The 20,311-nt window shown below is 53.7% G+C and overlaps 3 protein-coding genes across 4 annotated transcripts in view; 1 reads left to right on the top strand and 2 right to left on the bottom strand.

Moving 5' to 3' along the window:
• Positions 1-1,001, bottom strand: part of C20H19orf57 (chromosome 20 C19orf57 homolog) — a 24,104-nt gene extending 23,103 nt beyond the window's left edge. The window contains exons 1-2 of the mRNA XM_029532618.1: positions 674-1,001; positions 184-231 (exon numbers count right to left, since the gene is read on the bottom strand). Coding sequence (XP_029388478.1) covers positions 184-211 — 28 coding nt within the window. The 5' untranslated portion in view covers positions 212-231; positions 674-1,001. The remainder of the gene's footprint in view (positions 1-183; positions 232-673) is intronic.
• Positions 1,002-1,157: 156 nt separating this feature from the next.
• Cc2d1a (coiled-coil and C2 domain containing 1A) lies at positions 1,158-15,800 on the top strand. 2 transcript variants are annotated; one of them, XM_021220130.2, is made up of 29 exons: positions 1,158-1,433; positions 2,613-2,748; positions 4,660-4,772; positions 4,858-4,923; positions 5,142-5,276; positions 5,375-5,597; positions 7,754-7,872; positions 8,068-8,140; positions 8,241-8,312; positions 8,404-8,534; positions 8,605-8,677; positions 9,479-9,612; positions 10,070-10,181; positions 10,264-10,436; positions 11,518-11,640; positions 11,723-11,781; positions 11,855-11,971; positions 12,716-12,789; positions 12,860-12,918; positions 13,019-13,070; positions 13,479-13,578; positions 13,655-13,745; positions 13,866-14,003; positions 14,090-14,151; positions 14,590-14,653; positions 14,739-14,865; positions 15,091-15,167; positions 15,252-15,299; positions 15,373-15,800. In XM_021220130.2, exons 1-29 carry the CDS (start codon positions 1,374-1,376, stop codon positions 15,391-15,393), a joined length of 2,832 nt encoding a protein of 943 aa, XP_021075789.1. In that variant the 5' UTR covers positions 1,158-1,373; the 3' UTR covers positions 15,394-15,800. The 2 variants fall into 2 exon arrangements, with proteins under 2 accessions (XP_021075789.1, XP_029388504.1); XM_029532644.1 differs by having other exon boundaries at positions 1,181-1,433; positions 10,073-10,181; positions 15,373-15,789.
• A 302-nt stretch (positions 15,801-16,102) lies between these two features.
• Podnl1 (podocan like 1) overlaps positions 16,103-20,311 on the bottom strand; it is a 7,145-nt gene continuing 2,936 nt past the window's right edge. The window contains exons 7-10 of the mRNA XM_021220132.1: positions 19,709-19,824; positions 17,375-18,032; positions 16,583-16,731; positions 16,103-16,507 (exon numbers count right to left, since the gene is read on the bottom strand). Coding sequence (XP_021075791.1) covers positions 16,375-16,507; positions 16,583-16,731; positions 17,375-18,032; positions 19,709-19,824 — 1,056 coding nt within the window. The 3' untranslated portion in view covers positions 16,103-16,374. The remainder of the gene's footprint in view (positions 16,508-16,582; positions 16,732-17,374; positions 18,033-19,708; positions 19,825-20,311) is intronic.

Genomic DNA, 20,311 nt, shown 5'->3' with positions numbered 1-20,311 from the left:
ACCAGGCTGGCCTCGAACTCAGAAATCTGCCTGCCTCTGCCTCCCGAGTGCTGGGATTAAAGGCGTGTGCCACCACGCCCAGCTCCTTTAGGTTTTTTTGTTTGGTTGTTTGCTTTTTGGTGTTTTGAAAATAAATTTTTAAAAATAAAATAAAATAAAAGCCAATTTGAATAAACCAAATACCTGAGTTCCGCTGTTTCTTCTTATTCATTTTATCTTTCCCTGAGAAATCTGAAAACAACAAACAAACTCTCCAGCTGTTGCCAGCACTGTTATGTCCCCATCTGTACCCTGTCGTCTCCCTCCTCCACTGGACCCATCTGGCAGGCTGATGAGGGGAGTCAGCTTGTCTCCAGCAGGACACTGGGTGGGAAGACAGGTCATAGCCATCTTGAACCATGGCCAGGTAGACATTCACACCCTTCCCCTGTGTGAAGGAACGCTCTTGTCGCCCTCACCGTATCTAATGTAGTCCCTGGGTTGGAGACAACTATGTTTCTCCCCCACCCAGCCCAAAGCTTAATTATCTGGGACATGGGGTACGTGGAAGCTTCTGAGAGGTCTCTGGAGACCCACCAAAGTCACAGAAGGCTTTGGGCGGGCTACCCCGCGTCAGGAGTGCCTTCCGGCCAACGTCTTCAGCCTGTGGGACCCAAGGCAAGCCAGAACCAACCTGGGCCACAGCAGTAACAGAAGTTGCTCTGTCCTTAGTCGGGACGAGGTCAACCTGGATCTGATGGGGAATAGGTCGCCTAGGTCACTGGCGTGACGTTCTGAGAAAATGCCCACATAGGCAGTCACGGGGACCGCGTGGCTAAGTGGCCGCGGGAGGCAGGAAGGCCTGAGGACTTCTGAGGACACTGTGGACGGGGCTCCTGAAGACCTGCGCCACAGACGGGACAGCAGGAACACCCGCACCCACTCCACCACAAAGCCTAAGAGAACGAGGAGCGGCGGTGAGGAGCTACGGCCCTCAGGACGTCACACTGCCGCGCCCTCACACCTGCAGCCCTCTCCGTCTCTCTCTTTCCCGCCCCCTGAGGCCACGCCCCACGCACGCGCAGTACCGACTACAGGCCTTACGCATGCTCCGCCTTCTCTCTGCCCTACTTCATGCTAGGCGCATGCGCACCTACGCACTGGCTGCCGGGAATTGTAGTTTAATTAGCGAGCCCAAGAATCCAGCCGCCGCGCTCCTGAAGGCCAAGGCGGAAGCAGGGCAGCCCAAACTCGAGAATTCCGGGGGGCCGGGCGCGGAGGAGGGACTCAGGGCTCAGGAACAGCGCGAGCTCTGAGATTCGACTTCGGTGAAGAGGCCAGGCAAGGCAAAACAAAGGTGCAGGGGCTGGTAGTCCGGGCTTCGAGCCTGGAAGATGCACAAGAGGAATGGACCCCAGGCACCCCCGGGCCGAGGTGCTGTCACTGCCCGCCAGGTGAGTGTGTGCCCCCTACCCACCGAGGGGTACCTGCCCACCCTTCCTCAGAGTCTCTCCCGACCCTTCCTCACACGCGCGGGGAGTGCCCCACCCCCAGAAAAGCCTGATCCTCGCCACCAGGTGAACCCTGGTCTCCGCCCCGCCCCCGAGGTGAGGTGTGTGGCCTACTGGGCTGGGCCATCCAGCTTCTAGAGTCACACCCCGGGTTTCGGGGAACACCTGTTGCTGCGGTACTTCCAACCGGGAAGGGAAAGCAATCAGACAGGCTTTTCAGGCCTTTGCATCAACTGGGTCAGGCCACACTCTACATCCATTGTACAGATAAGGACACTGAGGGTCAGGGAGACGCAGAGATCTAACCAAGGTCATAAGGATGAACCACCTGGACAGACAGAAATGTCCGTCCAGTGGTGGACAGGAAAACCTGCAGGACTGTGGCCCAGCGCCATACTCCTAGATTCAGGGCCTGTGGGAGTTTGATTTGTCCCATCTTTGAACCAGGGATCCCAGGACCTAGCTTTGTGCTCAGGTTCCCCCCCCCCCCCGACCTAGGTACATTTAACTGAATGTATTTGTAGCCTCAGTTTTTCCACCTGTGGAATGGAAGCCTAGAAGAATCGTTAAAGGGCAGTTATAAAGACTTACTGAGACTATTTATGGAAAATGCTAGAACAGAGGGAGCATGGCTGCTGGATTCTTGGGCTCTCTGTGACTAATGACTTCACTCAGTAGATTGCTAAGATTTGGCCAATTTGGACCAATAGAAAGGGTAATTTCATGTAACTCATATTTTGTTTGTCACTAGCCAAAGCAGAAGGGCAGGTCTATAGGAAAGACCCAGTTTTTCAACTTTGCCACCACCGTTTTCATAGTCGTCATGGCTTTTATTTATTTTTCCTTGCCATGCTGGGATGGAACCCAGCTTTGCACATCCTAGGGTTAGGGTTAGCAGTTTAATGATGCTTCCAGTCCCACACTGGTGCATTCTCGGCAGGTTCTCTGCTGCTGGGGTGGACGTTATTGTATGAGGTGTCTTTCTCAGCCTCCTGGTCTCTAAGAAATGGCTTACTCCTAGAGATTTGGTTCCAGCATTCCATCGGGTCTCTGGGTCTGTCCTGGCCGCCTGGGCCTGAGTGGTCTATGGAAGGTCTAACTGGACCGTGGTTGTTCCCATAGCTTGGTCTGCTGGTTGACTTCTCCTCAGACGGCCTGATGATCCCTGAGGATGGGGTTAATGAGGAGGAGCTGGAGGCTGAATTCCTGGCTTTGGTGGGGGGTCAGCCCCAGGCTCTAGAGAAACTGAAAGGCCAAGGTAAGAAAAATGCTCAACACATTCTTTGGAACTTCTGCTGTGGGCAGTACTTGGAGCTGGGCACTGGGATGATCATAGGGCAGGAAAACAGAAGACCTACCTTCCTGGAGTAGGTTCTGGGTGATCGTGTCAGGGTCAGCTGTGGGTGGAATTGGGTCTTTTCCAATCTGTTTCCTGCCACGTTTTTCTTCTTTGTTGAGAATTTGGTTTGTGTGTGTGTATGCAACATGTGTGCAGACACACATGGAAGCCAGCAGAGTATGTCAGATTCCCCAGAGCTGAAGTTACAAGTAGTTGTGAACCACCCCATGTGAGTGTTGAGACCCAAGCTCATGTCCTCTGCAGGAGCAGGATGTATTCTTAACTATCAAGCCATCTACGCAGCTCCTCATATTTTGCAATTTATGTGCGTGGTTTCACTATTCACAGTGTCCCTAAGCAAAGTGTTGATTAATGCATAGATGGTAAGTGTGTGCCTTTGGAAAGTAACATGTATGGGAGCATGCAGGTGGGAGCCACAGGCCCCTTGGTCACCAGTTCATTGTGCATACAGTTCATAAACGTACAGTAAATCTTAAGATAGAAGCACACAGAAGGGAAAGTTGTAGGTTATTAGTTAATAAGACCCTGACCATGAGTAAGATGGCTCAGTGGGCAAAGAAGCTTGTCCCGAGCCTGACAACCCTGGGTTTGATCCCTGAGGTTCAGTCCGTGAGACCTGCGTGGTTGAAGGAGAGAACTGACCCTTGAAAGATGTCCTCTGACCTCTACACATGTGCTGTAGCACACAAATGTGCATCTATGCATGTGCACACATACAAATACTAAGTAAATGAGAAACACAGCCTTAGTTGTATTTCCCATTTTTTGACAATTCAGCTCTATTTTTTTTGTTTTTGTTTTTGTTTTTGTTTTTTCCGTTTGTTTTTCAAGATAGGGTTTCTCTGTGTAGCCCTGGCTGTCCTGGAACTTACTGTGTAGATCAGGCTGGCCTTGAACTCAGAAATCCGCCTGCCTCTGCTTACCAAGTGCTGGGATTAAAGGCATGTGCCACCACTGTCCGGCGACAATTCAGCTCTTGTAGAACTTTACAGAATACCATTTCCTTAAAGACACGCACTGTGCCAACAAGATGCCATGGATACCGCCCCCTCTTGATTCATGCTTTTATTTTGTTTTCATCTACTCACATCCAGTGTGGGGGTAATTAAACGGTAAACTTCCAGAATCATCGATAAGCCGAATTGCACAATGTTCTGAGTGCCAGGATAACATCTCCTACCCTCTACAGCATGAGTCATCTTCCTGGCCAGTGTCTCCATGCTGTATCTGCACACTGGAGTCCTGCGACTTACTGAGGTTGTCTAGCTTATCTGACGAAGCTTTACAGCAGCCTTGATTTTACTTGGTTATAGCCCCAGGCATAAGAGTGAGGACGCAAGGAAGGTGCTGGGGCGAAAGCCTGAGGAGGAGGAAGGTGCTCTTACCTGTGGATGAGGCAGGGACCGCTGCGTGCTTTGCTGCTCCAAGAATTTAATTCACCTTTAGTCCGCACAGTCTACCTGGGAGGAACTGTTAAGTTACCCCTGTCCTGAAGCCAAGGAGCTGAAGTAACTTGCTCAAGGTCATACAGTGAGAATGTTGCAGAGCTGAGGTTCCAGCTCAGGGTGTCCGGCAGCATAGCTGAGACTGGATAGGGAAGAAATGAGTGTTTGGAGGGGGGGTTGGCAGATGGTGGATGGATGATGGCATCAGGCTAAAAGGGCTTCAGGATGGTGGGTGTCCCAGTGCTCAGGGAAGGGGATCTGTTCTCTTGCTCGCTGTGCAGTTCCCTGGGACCCTGAGTATCCAGATGGGTGGGTAGGGTTCTGGGAGGATCCTGCTTTAGCTAGGGCTTCCTTCTGCCTCCAGGTCCCCTGCCAATGGAAGCCATTGAGAAGATGGCCCGGCTCTGCATGAGAGACCTGGATGAGGACGAGGAGGGGACAGACGAGGATGATGTGGAGGCTGATGAGGACCTGCTGGTGAGCACAGGGCAGGACAGGCTGTATCACCCCACTGCCCTGTCCAGCAGCCCTGACTTCCTACCCTGGCCATGTATCCCTGCAGGCAGAGCTAAATGAGGTCCTTGGAGAAGAACAGAAGGCTGTGGAGCCCCTGATGCCTGTGGCCCAGGTATACCTCCCATAAATCACTTGTTTACACACAACCAGAGTTCAAGGCCCACCTTTTCCCCGTTCTACACATGACACATTACCTCTGGACTGTAATGGCTCTATCATTTGGGGTGGGAAAGATTGGTCCAAGGGAAATACGTGTCCCTGATCTGAAGGGTTGGCTAGGGTGACCTAAGTGGGGTCAACACCCAGATTGTACCCCCAACCCTCCTGTAGCTAAAGCCTTCAGGCCCCAACCCAGGAGTAGAGGCCACGCTGCAGGAGAGGCTAGCCCTCTACCAGTCTGCACTGGAGAGTGCCAGGCAAGCTGGGGACAGTGCCAAGATGCGACGCTATGACCGGGGGCTCAAGGTGAGCAGAAAAGGGGCAGGGTGCTGGGACCCTACCTGGACCCGGGAGCACCGAGCACAGCGCCCTTGGTCTCAGACTCACGTCACATCCTGTTTCAGACGCTGGAAAACCTGCTGGTCTCTGCAAAGAAAGGCAACACCATCAATGAAGCAGACATTCCACCACCTGTGGCATCGGGGAAGGGACCAGCAGCTGGGCACAGCCACACCCAAGCTACTTCCCAGTTGGCTCCTGTAAGCCCACCAGCCCCAGAGTCCAGCGGCACCTTGGAGGCCCCATCTACCACTACACCAACCTCTGTTAAGCCCCAGCTACCCCCAGGTAAATGGTGGGAAGGGCCAGGGTGATACAGGGTCTCTTCAGAGACCTTAAAATGTGGGCTGTACATGCAATGGAATACTATTTAGCCATAAAAAGGAATTAATTTCTTTTTAGCATGTGCTCTAACATAAGAACCATGAGAAAACGATGCTGTTTTTGGTTTGTTTTTGTTTTTTGAGACAAGGTTTTTCTGTGAATAGTCCAGGTTGTCCTGGAACTTACTCTGTAGACCAGGCTGGCCTCAAACTCACAGAGATCCACCTGCCTCGGCCTCTTGAGTGCTGTGATTAAAGGCGTGCGCCACCACACCCAGCTGGGTTTTGCTTCTTGTTTTTATGGGGACATGATGTGCAGTGAAGAAGCTATAAAAGATAGAGACACTAACTCCAGTCTTAGGAGGGTCTCAGGCTGTCAGATCCATAAGCAAAGGAAAGGAGGATGGAGAGTCAGCTGCACAGAATCGTCCTGGGACCTCCACATGCACAGTATTAATAAAAAAATTGTTTAAACCTTTCTTGAGACAAGGTCTCACTCTGCAGCCCTGGCTGTCCTAGATCTCACTGTGTAGACCAGACTGGCTGTGCATTCAGAGATCTCCCTGCCGCTGTCTGCCTCCGAGCACTAAGGTTAAAGATGTGTCCCACCGTCCCCACCCAACATAAAACGACAGAAAAAGAAAAGAAAAACAATGTTAAGTAAGTTTTATGTGTTTTACTGTAAATTATAAAATAAGAAACAAGCCGGGCGTGGTGGCACACGCCTTTAATCCCAGCACTCAAGAGGCAAAGGCAGGCAGATTTCTGAGTTCGAGGCCAGTCTGGTCTACAAAGTGAGTTCCAGGACAGCCAGGGCTACACAGAGAAACCCTGTCTCGAAAAACAACAACAACAACAACAACAACAAATAAATAAATAAATAAATAAAAAGAAAGAAACAGGGCTAGGCATGCAGGCACGTGTCTTTAATCTCAGTACTTGGAAGGCAGAACAAACACTTTGAGTTTCAAGGCCAGCCTGGCCATCCAGGGCTATATAATAAGATCATGTCTCAAAAAAAAAAAAAAAAAAAAAAGTATGGAGCCCAAGAGCTGGTGAGTGGTTAGGAGTACTGGCTGCTCTTTCAGAGGACACAGGTTTGATTTCCAGCACTCAGGTCAGGGTCAAAACCATCTGTAACTCCAGGCCAGTGGGATATGACATTCTCTTCTGGCCTCCTGAGGCACCAGACACACATTGCTGGGGTAAAGACGCATCTGCAGGCAAATCACTCAGACGCACACAAATAGCTACATCGCTCTAGGGATTTAAAAATAAGAAGTAAGTGTTGGGACTGGAGAATGTTGGCTCAGAAGTTAAGAGCATTTATTGCTCTTGAATAGGACCCAGGTTAGGTTCCCAACTCCCACATGGTGGTGTGATTCCAGTGTTCTCTGGCCTCCAAGGTTACCAAGCAAGTGTGTGATGCACCCACAAGCAAACCACTCAGGCACAATCTGAAACTGTTGATTAAAGTAAATGTTGATGAGTTTCCAGTCACTTTTGAATGTCCACTTTTTAATTGCGTGTGGGGGGACTTCTGTGTCAGGGCACGTGTGTAATGGTCGGAGGGTAACCCGAGGGGGTCAGTTCTCACCTTCTGTGTGGGCCCCGACGTCAAACCCAGACCACCAGGTGGTAACAGAAGCCTTTGCCTGTTGCACCTTCTGGTCACAAGGATGAAGCCAGGGGCGTGGTTTGGTGGCCATGCAGTTGCCAGCATTCGTGAGGCTGTCTGTTCGTCCATCAACTCCCTAGCCCATAGATGCCACGGAGGAGAAAGGCTTACAGTTATCGCTGTGGTGCTCATAATTGTAAGGTGCTATGAGTGGCGGCCTTGGCTACTGTTTAAATTTAAGATGAAAACTGACAGATTAAATGGGAACAAGTTCCCACTGGGCTTTCAAGAACCCAGTAGAGGGGGACATTGTAGCTTCCCCAAACCTCCATGCCTAGAACAAATGTCCCTCATGCCACTGGACAGGTGAGTGAACTTGGCAGGGAGCATGCCTTTGAGCCTCAGTTTTCCATCTGTAAAATGGACTCAAATTGTGAGAATCAAATGGACAGTTTGTGTAGTGAGCTTAGCCTAGGCTTCTTGTGTGGTGTTCTTCTTTCTAGATCCCTGCAGCCCCCTAGCCCGGTTGCAGAGCCTCCAGCACGAGTACAAACTGGCTGCGCTTCGTGCCAAGCATCAGGATGACACTGCTACAGCCACCAGACACTTGAGAATAGCTAAGGTGGGTCTCAGCCCACAGACAGGGCCAGCTGTTGGAGGGGAGCCAGAGGCTGATTACAGGCTCCCGTCCTAGCTCCTCTGGAGAATCAGCTGTCCCTGCTAGAGCCTCAGCTGCAGTCCTCTGCCATAGGGCAGGGTATAGAACACCCCCTGGGGTCCCGGGAGCCCCCTCTGCTCATCTCATTCTTTCTCACAGAGCTTTGACCCTGTCTTGGAGGCCCTCAGCCGTGGGGAACTGGTGGACCTGTCCCGCCTGCCCCCTCCCCCTGGTGAGGACTTTATCCTGTGTCCTTCCTACTCCTAATGTTCACTTTGGTGCTGCCCACAATAACCAAGCAAGCCCCTCACTGAGCTGTACTCTATCTCCAGACCAGCTGTCCCCAGAGCCCCCCTTGCCAGCTGCCCAACCTTTGACCCCTGCCTCAACACTCACCAGGCCAGGTAGGCTGCTGAGGTCCTTCGAGGTGGGCAGACGGGGCCAGTGTCCTATTGCCCTCACCCCTTAACCTGTCTCCCACCTCTTCTGGCCCAGAGGTTCCCCAACCCCCGAGGAACCTCCTGGAGGCCCTGGAACAGCGAATGGAGCGGTACCATGTGGCTGCAGCCCAGGCCAAGGCCAAGGGTGACCAGCGGAAGGCACGCATGCACGAACGAATTGTCAAGGTGTGTAGGGGGCCAGATGAACGCTCCCAGGAGCTCTCTCAGGGTCCCCTAACACCTCTGTGCCCTGCAGCAATACCAAGACGCCATTCGTGCCCACAAGGCAGGCCGAGCTGTGGATGTGGCGGAGCTGCCAGTGCCCCCAGGTAGGCCCCACCCCAAGTATGTTTTCCCAGGTAAGGGCTGTCCTAGGACAGGCTCCCCACCCCCCCCTCCTACCTCTGGGCCTTTTGCTGGTCTTGTTCTTGCTTATGGCTCTTCATGCAGCCGTAACTATGCACTCAGGAACTTTGTAGACTTCTTAACCAGACTGGAGTGAGTCATGACAGCACTGTCTGCGTCAGGGATACTGGAAAGTTGTCAGTCACGAGATTGTTTGCAGCTAGTTCTGTCTTCCAACCGTCCCTCTCGCCACCTCCTCCATTCTGTTCACTCCCGCCAGGCCCTCCATAGAGTAGAAATCTCGAAGTTCTCAGCTGTCCACAGGTCTTCTGTAGAAACACTTACCCTCCACATTAGGGGCCCCTCTTCCAGCTGAGGCCCACCTCACAGTCTGTCAGGAGCTGCCTAAGCCCAGGGTGGACAAGAGAAGCAAGTGCCATGGGAATGAGCAGCAGCCGGGGGAGGGGAGTCAGGAGTTCAGGCACTCTGCGGTTCCTAGCTCCTCCACTCAGATCAGCTCAGACTCCGGGTGGGCACTTCCTAGCATGCACAAAGCCCCAGGCTCCATCTTTGGTATAGAGAAAGCAGTAAGCCTGGTGTGACACATACCTATAATCCCAGAACCTGGGAGGCTGAGGCAGGGGGACTGCATGCTCAAAGCCAACCTGAGCTACACAGTGAAGCTGTTCAGAAAACCAACAAAGAGAAAGTCCTGGAATTCTTTAGTGGAGGAGGGGTAATGGCCTCCCCCATGGGGGCACTGACCAGGCCACTCTGCCGCCCAGGCTTCCCCCCAATGCAGGGTCTGGAGTCTGCAGAGCCCGCTCAGCAGAGCCTAGTGGGAGTCCTGGAAACTGCCATGAGGCTTGCCAACCACGACGAAGGCTCGGATGACGAAGAGGAGGAGACTCCTAAGAAGGTGCAAGGGGTCAGGGCTGAGATGGGGAGGGACAATGGGAAAAGACCTGGGAAGCCTGGCCAGAGCAGGAGTGACAAGCCTCATGCCATAGGCCTGCCTCCTCTTGACTGTAGGGCTCTGGGCCTTAGTCCTTTCATCTAGAGATTGGGCGCAACATAGGATAGCCTCCCTGTGCAGAGCCGTTGCAGAGAGCAGGTGGAAACAGGACCATGAGTATGTTCAGCGCTGAGGACGAGCCAGGCATACCTCATACCTGTGATCTCAGCCCTAGGGAGGCTGAGGCATGAAGAGCGGAGGTTCAAAGTCAGCTTTAGCTACATCATGAGTTTGAGTCCAGCCTAACGCATGAGACCCTGTTGAAGACAGAGATAGGTTTTTGGTTTTGGGTTCTGACACCTGGGAATGAGTCATTGCAGGCTTTGGGGACAATCTGACCTCTCTCTCTCTGCCTTTGCAGCAGAACACCCCTGCTGCCTCCACAACCCAGCGGAAGTCCTCGCCCTCCAGGGCACCTCCATCAGGACCAGCCCCAGCCGGCAAAGCTGCCCCCAAGGGCACATCCAACAGGGGTAAGTACCCCACCCGCCCTGCTACCCAGGCCAACCTGACCCCAATGGGTTAGGTAGCCCCACTGAGGCTTTCCGCCTTCAGCCCAGCAGCAGCTGGCCTTCCTGGAGGGCCGGAAGAAGCAGCTCCTGCAGGCCGCACTGCGTGCCAAGCAAAAGAACGACGTAGAGGGCGCCAAGATGCACCTGCGCCAGGCCAAAGGGCTAGAGCCCATGCTAGAGGCCTCTCGCAATGGACTGCCTGTGGACATTGCCAAGGTGAGGCCTCCATGCTTACACATACTGTCCCCTTAGCAGCCTTGTGACCTAGAATGTATTATTTAAGCTAAGCTGCCGTGACAAGTAGGCCGTTGGAAGACAACAGTTGCAGTGACTTCAGGGAGTCACTGTGAGACCTGGGAATGCCCTGACTTCTGCCTGTTCCTCTACAGCAAAAAACTCCTGTCTCTAGAACCTGTCCTTTGCTTATCTCCCATTGGCTAGAGCTAGCCATGTGCCTAGCTGCAAAGTATTCTGGGGCTTGCAGTTTCCTGCAGGAGCAGAGAAGAGACTCTAATCTCTGGAGACAGTTACCAGATTCTGCCACTTTGGATAGGACTGCTCACCCCGAGCAGTATTTTTATTTTTGGAGACCTGAAGTCATTCTCACCTCAAAGTCAGGAAGGATCCTGGGATCCCTTGTATGACAGACAGCAGCAACATGACAGAAAATATGTGTGGAGCACACACTGGGTCCTGGGGACATAATGCTGGGCAGAATAAAATAGACAAACCCCCCCCACCCTTCCAGGGCACACATTCTAGCTAGGGAGACCACAGTGACACGCTGGTAAACCCACACTTTACTGTGGCCCATGGTCTTGCATGATCTGATCTGCCTCCCTCCTTCCTCTGTCCGCAGACACCCGGCACCTCTAGCCACAGGGTTTTTGCACCCTCTTCTCACCCTGGAGTGCTCCCCCAGCTACTCATTGGGCTTTCTCCCTCTTCTTAAATCTGTACACAGGCAAGCCTTGGGCTCACTGGATCCCATGCTATCGTCTGACTTTCAGTTCTCCTGCCAGTCTCTTATGTGCTGACATCCCCATGGGGTGCCACAGTGCTTGGCTCTGTCCATTTGCTGCTGCACCCCTAGTCCCAGCCACAAAGCAGGGCCTGCACAGGGCAGCACAGACAGGGGCTTGGGTGCCCCAAAGATAGTTTTGTTGTGTCAGATAGTGTGAACTGAGGGGAGACCCCACTCGGGAGATAGAGTGATGGGCAGGGATGAGGGCAGAGCCTGGATGAGCTGTTCCTGGTAGGTCAGGAGGCCTGTGCCTGCCAACCTCATCCTCCACAGGTGCCACCTGCTCCTGTCAACAAGGACGACTTTGTGCTGGTGCAGCGGCCTGGCCCAGGCTTGTCTCAGGAAGCTGTGCGTCGCTATGGGGAACTTACCAAGCTCCTGAGACAGCAACATGAAGTAAGGCCCCGCCAGTGACCCTGTCCCTGTCCCTGTCCCCTGTGCTGTCCTCCCTCTCACCCTCCACTTCTGTGCCCTGCAGATGTGTCTAAACCACTCCACACAGTTCACCCACCTGGGCAACATTGCTGAAACCATTAAGTAAGTGCCCGCCTCCCTGGGACCTGCACTGGCAGCCCGCTGGCCAGGGCCCTGAGCAGCGCCTTCTCAACAGGTTTGAGAAGCTGGCGGAGGACTGTAAGCGGAGCATGGACACCTTAAAACAAGCCTTCGCCCGCAGTCTGCCCACACCTGCAGCCCGCTTTGAGCAGAGGACCTTCAGTGTCATCAAGTAGGGCCCAGAGCCCCGGGCTGGGGGACGGCTGGGAGGGAGCTGCCCCTGGGGAAGCGGTAGCAGGACTTGATTCTGCTCAAGAGTGACTAGATGGTAGGACACAGGCATCCGCGGGCACGAGAGGTGCTGCCGTGTTGGCTAGGGCCTTGCTGACACTGGCAGATATTCAGAAAACAGTAAAGGAGAGGAGGAGGCTGCGAGTGTGGCTCAACTGGTAGGATTCATGCCAGCAATGCATGAGATCCTGGGTTCCAGGACTTCATAAACCAGATCCAGCTGAGGAAGCAGAGGCAGAAGGATCAGAAATTCAAAGCCAGCTTTGGCTACGTGATGAGTTTGAGGCCAGCCCGAGCTACATGGGACTTTGCCTCAGAAGTAAAAGATCCTCTAGCAACTAGAGTCCTGGTTGACACTTTAGTGGGACTCCAGGGATGTAGAGCAAAGAACGCAGCTAAGATGCTGCCGAGTACACAGGAGACTCAAATAAAACTAGCGAGTAAGGGCCAGGGCGATAGGTCAGCAAGGAGAGGGACATGTGTGTCTGTGCACACACTATATACAGAAACAGAAGTCGGTACCAAATAAACATGTAAGCACTGAACAGGGAGCCCAGCAGTCAAGCAAGGGAATGCCTAGCCCTGCATCCTGACTGTGAAGTTTGGAGGGTCCATGCTGCACTGAGGGACATGAGAGCCCCAGCTTGGCTGAGGGGCCGACCTCTGTTTCCCTGCCTACTGAAAGGGTCTTTCCGGACTTGAGCAACAGTGACATGCTCCTGTTTATCGTGAAGGGCATCAACTTGCCCACACCCACAGGTGAGGAGGCAGCCCTGAAGCAAGGGCGGGCTGGTCTATCTGCCTAGGTCTGACCCTTGTCTACCTACAGGGCTGTCCCCCAGTGACCTGGATGCCTTTGTCCGCTTCGACTTCCCTTATCCCAATGTGGTAGGTACAATCTTTAAGTGGGTGTAGACCAAGAAGCAAGGCAAGCAGAAGTTCACATCTGGCCTGGGTCCTGATCGTTCCTTCCTTCTCCCTGATACAGGAAGAAGCTCAGAAAGACAAGACCAGTGTGATCAAAAACACAGACTCCCCTGGTGAGTCACCTTGTCTTCTACAGAAGATAACCTAAAGCTAGGGCCACAGTGGAACCCTACCTCAGAGGTATTCCCTTGCATGCACAAGCCCTGGGCTCCCACCCCAGCCCCTCAAAAAAACAAAAAGCAAAAAACAAGGACTGAGAAAGACGGTTCAGTGGGTGAAGCAATTGCAGGGCAAACAGAAGGGCATGAATTTGAATCCCTAGATCTGACTTAAAACCGGCACAGCAACATGCCTCCACAGTCCCACACTCCTGCAGTAAGGAGGAGACAGGAGAGCTTGTGGGCCACGTGGGTGTAACCCCCATGAGAGCATACATAAACAGCACACGTGCACACCAAGTAAAAGCCAGTGCACAACCTCACTCCCAGCCGCTTCTTGTTCTTCCCTCCTTCCCTGCATAGAATTTAAGGAGCAGTTCAAACTCTGCATCAACCGTGGCCACCGTGGCTTCCGAAGGGCCATCCAAACCAAGGGCATCAAGTTCGAAGTGGTCCACAAGGGGTGAGCCAGTGATCATAGGTTCTGGGCTCCAGGGGGAGCGGAACAGCATGCTAACCATCACACCTCCTCCGTACAGGGGGCTGTTCAAGACGGACAGGGTGCTAGGTACAGCCCAGCTGAAGCTGGATACGTTGGAAACAGCTTGTGAAGTCCATGAGATCCTGGAGGTAAGCTGGTGCTTGCAGACTCTGAGCGCTCTGGGGTGTTACTGGAGTCATCGCTGGCGTTCCCCGGGGCTTCTGTTGAGGATGCTGCTCTTGCCCACACCAGCACTTACTCCTACCTAGGTTTTAGATGGACGCCGGCCCACAGGGGGGAGGCTCGAAGTGATGGTTCGCATCCGGGAGCCACTGACAGCCCAGCAGTTGGAAACTACAACTGAGAGGTGGCTGGTCATTGATCACATCCCAGCAGCTGTGCCCACTGTGAGTCCCTGCCTCTCAGTCACCTCTGGGAGTAGGGCTAGGGTCAGGGACTCAGTACTCACTGGACTGACTCTCTACCAAAACAGGTCACTGGGCCCAAAGCAAAGGCTCCTCTCATACCCGCGTCCTCAAGAGAAGCAGGCAACAGGTAAGTCTAGGCTGCGCCGCACTGAAGAGAGTCCTCCCTTGTCCCAGTTCCTCGTGTAGTTTCCATCAGTCACACCAGACCGTATCCCATCTGACCTCAGAGCTAGCTTGACACCCTTCTCTTGGGGAATTCAGTTCACAAACCTTGACTTGATCTTTGAGACCCTTTGTGATCTGACCATTGTCAGCATGTCCAGCTTCCCTGTCTTCAGTCTTGTACTTTCTTCTGTCTCTGTCTCTCTCCCTCACTCATGTCCCCTGCCTCCCCTCCCTGAGTGGCGGGATGACAGGCAGACTGCAGACCTTCCTGGTCTCTGGATGCCTTGAGGCCCTTCTGAGATTGCTCTAGCCCCACCCACCCACCCCGTACCTCTGTCCACTGACTCCTGTGGGTCCCCAGCACTTCCCCTGTAGCCCCTCAACCCCTCTCCACCTGCAGATCAGCACGGCCCCTGCATAGCCTTAGCGTGCTGGCCTTTGACCAAGAGCGGCTAGAAAGGAAGGTAGGTGCCTGCCCTGCTGGGCTCAATGGGGTGGGCTGTAGGCTTGGGTTCTAGATTGGCTCACAGCCCACTTTGTACCCTCCAGATCCTGGCCCTGAGGCAGGCACGCCGGCCTGTGCCTCCAGAAGTGGCCCAGCAGTACCAGGACGTAGTACAGCGTAGCCAATGGCAGAGGGCACAGCTGGAGCAGGGGGGTGCTGCCCTCCGCAGGGGTAGGGGCAGAAATGGGGCTGAAAAGGGGGTGTGTATCTGGCGAGGGAGGGACTACAGAAGGATGTGTCTGGAGAGGGAGGACCAAGGAGGGGGCTGGAGAGAGGTCTGTCTGATAAGAGAGGTGTGTGAAGTGGGTAGGGAACCGAGAATCCCCATTGTATGGGGGAAAGACAAAAGTGGGAGAAGCAGCTTCCTGGCCCTGACTCCCACTTCCACTTCTCAAGAGTATGCAAGCCATCTGGAGCGCCAGCTGCACTTCTATACAGAGGCTGCCCGGCGCCTGGGCTACGACGGAAGCAGGGTAAGCTGGACCTATGTGTCTGTCGGGTACCAAGTTAGAGGGTCAGGGTCACCCTACACTGTCAACCAATCACCCCTTCCCTAGGAGGCTGCGAAGGAGGCATTGTACCGGCGGAACCTGGTGGAGAGCGAGGTAAGTTAAGTGGCCACGGAGGTGGGGGGCTCACATGTGCTGGTGGCCCCCTGACCCCTCATACCTCCCCCAGCTGCAGCGACTCCGCAGGTGAGGCCCACCCTGGACTACAGGCCCCACAGCCCGATGCCAGGCAGAGCTCCATGGCCACCGAGCAGACAAGCAGACAATCAGCGGACAGTTGGTTCTGGACTCGCCCTGTCCAGGCCTTTGGCCCAGGGGCATCGGGACAGCACAGTCACCCCAGCCTGCCTGGCTGGGCCTCGGAGAGTCCTGTTTGCACATCCAGGAGCATCTGGAGCAAGAGGGCAGCTGGGACGTGAACCCAGAGGCCCCTGCAAGCACTTTACTGCCTGCCCCTCCCATTGTGAACCCTGCAGCCCTCTCCAAAGATACCTCTGAGGCTGTCCAGCTCAGCTGGCTTCCTAGGCACTGTCCTGACCCAGCTGCCCCCACCCCAGGGCCAACACAGAATGAACAGCCAAGGCCACACTTGCCTCAGTGTTGTCTTTTTGTCCTTGATGTACCCCCCCCACCCCAGTGGCTGGTGTCCCCACTCAATCCAGTTCCCTGGAAAGGCCTGGGTGAGCCCATGGCTTGGGCTTTTTGGGCATACACAGGCTGGGTCCTGCAGGACACTATTTGGTGACCCTTGTGTCTGCCTCAGGTCTCCTACATCATTCACAGGCCATGGGACCACACTGACATCATATCCTGTAGCTTTGTCTTCCCACTTAGGGACAGAAGAGACGCTTCTTTGAGATTTGGGGAAGAGATGGGTCGGTCTCACTGGGACTGAGTCCCCTGTGAACATGAGAGGGCATCTGCTTTATTTCCCCATCACCATCTGTAGTGGAGGGTGTAGTCTGCGCCCCAGAATGTTCAAGTCGGCATGCTTCCTGCTTCAGCCCATAACCACCTCTTATAGGAGACAACTGCTCCTAGTGCTTTGGCCAGCTCTGGACAGGACATGCACAGCCTCTCAGGTCGTAGCTAAGAGCTTTCTTAGTCCACAGTCTCAGAGCTTAGGCCAGGGCTACCTGGCCACCTGCCCCCTCCCCCCACCCTCCAGGGCTCAGGGCTCCTTGCCCTTTCGTGGCAGCTGGACCAGGACCTGTTCCGGGTTTTCTGCAGTGTCTACCACACGTAGGTGTGTAAGCCCCTGGAGGGCCTCAGCTGCGATGCTGGTCATATGAAGCCTGTTAGCCCTGTGCAGAGAGGCAGGGACATTAGGGTGGTGACAGGAGAGCTACCACCATCATCCCGACTCCCCTGCCCCTCACCTGAGAAAGAGGGCACGCAGGTTGGGGGTGCTGAGGAAGGCCTCTGGGCCCACATGACTGATACGGTTAGCCTGCAGGTGTAGCTCCTCCAGGGCCTCAGGCAGATCAGGGGGCACAAAAGATAGCTCATTGTGGCTCAGGTCCAGCACCTGACAGGCACACAGCAAGACAGCAGGCTCAGGGCCTTGGCCTTGCACACTCAGAGCTTCCAGCCCCTCTCCAGTTCTTCCCTGCCCAGCGCAGGCCTCCAGATCCTTACTCAATAATGGTGATCACCAAATTCCCTCGGTTCATAGAGATCAACCGAGCCTTATCTATTTGTTTTACCCATGGGTGGGTGGGTGGGGATAGGTAGAAGTTCCTGCCTACCCGATTCAGCAAGACAAGGATGTGAAGATGATGGCCCCTCACACCCTTTGCTTTTTCTTTCCTTCCATTCCCTCCCCCACCTCCCCTTTTTTCTTTCCATTACCTCAGCCTCCCCTGTGCTGTGCGGCCGGGTCCATCCCACACCTGCCTCTGGTCCTTACCAACTACCAACCACACTGTCACTTTCTGTGATCACCAGATGGCCTCTAACTAGGATGTTTGGGGTCAGACAGGTACCTAGAGGCCACAGTCATTGGGTAGAATGGAGGAGTGCTCAGAAGTCAGGTGGGGACTTAGCAACAGCCCAAACAGGGTCTGTTTCAACCATCTCAGGATGCCCACACGGGACTCTGGGCCATGCCCTGGCTCGGAGCTGGGCCAGCGGTGGGATGGAGATGACCACATTGTAGTTAAACCCCTGACCTTAAGTGCCTGTAGCTCCTGCCAGGTGCCAGGCCCAATGTCGCCCACGCGGAGCCGATTGTGTGCCAAGTTCAGTTCCCGTAGCTTATTCAGGCCTGCGAGCTGCTCTGGCTCCAGAGTCCGCAGTTGGTTGCGTTGCAGTCTCAGCGAGCGCAAACTGGCGGGCAGACCCTCAGGCAGCCTACTCAACTGGTTACCAGCCAGGTCCAAGCTGCGCAGGGAGCGCAGGCGGAGGAAGGCACTGGGATGTACGCGTGCACTGGCCAAGTTGTTGTAGGCCAGGTTGAGCTCGGCCAAGGCTCTCGCGGAGACCAGATCCCGCGCACCCAGCGTGGCCACGCGGTTGTGGGGCATCACCAGGGCCTGCAAGTGGCGGGGCAATGCGGGAGGCACACGCTCCAGCTTGTTGCCATAGAGGTGCAAGGTGTGCAGGGCTCGCAGAGGCCTCAGCGTCCCCTTGGGCAGAGCCGAGGCCCCCAGCTTATTATGCTGCAGCAGCAGGTAGCGCAGACCCCTTGCTTTGTGCAGCCTTACAGCTTCCACGTGCTGGATGCAGTTGCGACCCAGGTGCAATATGGTCAGAGTTCCCGGCAGACCCTCGGGTACTGTGGCCAGCTGGTTGTGGGACAGGTCCAGGTACTCAAGGCTGCTCAGCTTGCTGATGGGAGAGAGGGGAATGGACACTTCAAGAAAGAGATCCCGGACTGGTGAGATGGCTCAGTGGGTAAGAGTACCCAACTGCTCTTCCGAAGGTCCGGAGTTCAAATTCCAGCAACCACATGGTGGCTCACAACCACCCGTAATGAGATCTGACTCCCTCTTCTGGAGTGTCTGAAGATAGCTACAGTGTACTTAAATATAATAAATGAATAAATCTTTAAAAAAAAAGAAAAAAGAAAGAGATCCCACAGATCTTACCAGAGAGGAAAAGAAATGGTTTCAGAACTCTTTTAAACTGGAGATTTCACACTGAAAGTGATGTAGCAATGAAGCTAGGTTGATATGATACATAGGAAGTGTTATTTAAATATATATATATATATATACAGAGTGGCCATAGATAGAAGTGTGGAATCACAGCATTCACGAGGGGAGCTAAGAGGATTGTGAGTTCCATGCCAGCCCGAACTACATACAAGTAGACTATTAAAAAACAAACAAGCCACCAAACAAAAGGGACAGGGCTGGAGAGATGGCTCAGAGGTTAAGAGCACTGGCTACTTCTCCAGAGGCCCAGGGTTCACTTCCCAGGACCCACACAGCTGCTCTCAACCACCTTAACTCCAGTCCCAGGCAATCGCTGGCCTCTTCCAGCCTTCCCCTTCCTTCAGGTACTGCATACACATGGTGCACAGACATCCATGCAGGCAAAACCATTCATAAACATAAACAAGTTGGGCTGGGAGTTGTGTCGTATAACCTCAGTCCCAGAGGCAGAGGCAGGCAGAGCTAAATGATTTGGAGGCTGGTCTGGTCTACATGAACTCCAGGGCACCCATGTCTACATAGAGAGACCCTGTCTTAAAAACAAAATAAACAGCTGGGTGTGGTGGCACACACCTTTAATCCCAGCACTTGGGAGGCAGAGGCAGGCGAATTTCTGAGTTCGAGGTCAACCTGGTCTACAAAGTGAGTTCCAGGACAGCCAGGGCTACACAGAGAAACCCTGTCTCAAAAACAAAATACAAAACAAAACAAAAAAAGCTGGGGTGGTAGTGCACACCTTTAATCCCATCACTCTGGAGGGAGGCAGAGGCAGGCAGATCTCTGAGTGTGAGGCCGGCCTGGTCTGCAGGGTGAGTTCTAGGACAGCCAGGGCTACACAGAGAAATCCTTTCTTTTCTTTCTTTCTCTCTTCCTTCCTTTCTTTCTTTTTTAAAGATTTATTTATTTATTTATTATATGTAAGTACACTGTAGCTGTCCTCAGACACTCCAGAAGAGGGAGTCAGATCTTGTTACAGATGATTGTGAGCCACCATGTGGTTGCTGGGATTTGAACTCCGGACCTTCGGAAGAGCAGTCGGGTGCTCTTATCCACTGAGCCATCTCTCCAGCACGAGAAATCCTATTGAGCTGTGGCCAGATGGGCAACTTGTTTTGTTTCCTGGCATATGTGAGAACCTGGACTTTATCTCTCTACCACAAATCCCCGAACTATTGGGTAACCTCAAGAAAGGGTAGCAGGGGACAGGGACACCTGCCACCCAACGCAGCAGTAACACCTTTTATGCCAGGCAGGGAAGCTGGGTATACACTGGGTGCTTGCTAAGTGAAGCCCTGGTTAGGAATCCTATAGGAGCGGCTGCCGAGCACAGGACTGCAGTGTACCTACCTGAAGGTAGTTACATCCAGACCGCTGTCTGTCAACCGATTATGCTGGAGGTGCAGCTCACGGAGGTGAGTCTGGCGGCTCAGTGCTCCTCTGGGCACCTTGGAGATAAGATTGTTCTGCAGAAGGGAGAAGAGGAGATGGAGAGTCTGGCGTGGATGGCTAGGGAAGCCACAGACGGCTCTCCAGAAAGAGCGAGCGTGGCCGGGCCGGGAGCTTGCTTTCCCTGGGCAAAGGAGTAGAAGTTTTTGTTTGTTTGTTTTATGATTCTTCTAACATCTGGAATCCTGGGGAGCAGTTGAAAGGATGGAAATGGGGCTAGAGAGATGGCTCACTGGTTAAGAGCACTGGCTTCTCTCCCAGAGGTCCTGAGTTTGAATCCCAGCAACCACATGGTGGCTCACAACCATCTGTAATGGGATCTGACGCCCTCTTCTGGCATGTGAGTGTACATGCAGACAGAGCACTCGTACATAAAATGATAAAACAAATCTTTAGGAAGAAAGGCAAAGGAGCAGGTGGAGAAGTCCCACAGGCCACAGGTAAGAGACCGAGACCCAGGCGTGTGTGTGTGTGTGTGTGTGTGTGTGTGTGTGTGTGTGTGTG

This window comes from Mus pahari, chromosome 20 (genome assembly GCF_900095145.1).
Source record: "Mus pahari chromosome 20, PAHARI_EIJ_v1.1, whole genome shotgun sequence".
Lineage (NCBI taxonomy): Eukaryota > Metazoa > Chordata > Mammalia > Rodentia > Muridae > Mus > Mus pahari.
This window is presented reverse-complemented; position numbering and strand designations above follow the sequence as displayed.

Excerpts from the sequence above, each read along its gene's own strand:
- Cc2d1a (XM_021220130.2), top strand. The coding sequence starts at position 1,374 with ATGCACAAGAGGAATGGACCCCAGGCACCCCCGGGCCGAGGTGCTGTC. Across the intron at positions 5,277-5,374 it reads GCTATGACCGGGGGCTCAAG|ACGCTGGAAAACCTGCTGGT; the intron begins GTGAGCAGAAAA and ends ATCCTGTTTCAG. Across the intron at positions 10,437-11,517 it reads TGCCTGTGGACATTGCCAAG|GTGCCACCTGCTCCTGTCAA; the intron begins GTGAGGCCTCCA and ends CATCCTCCACAG.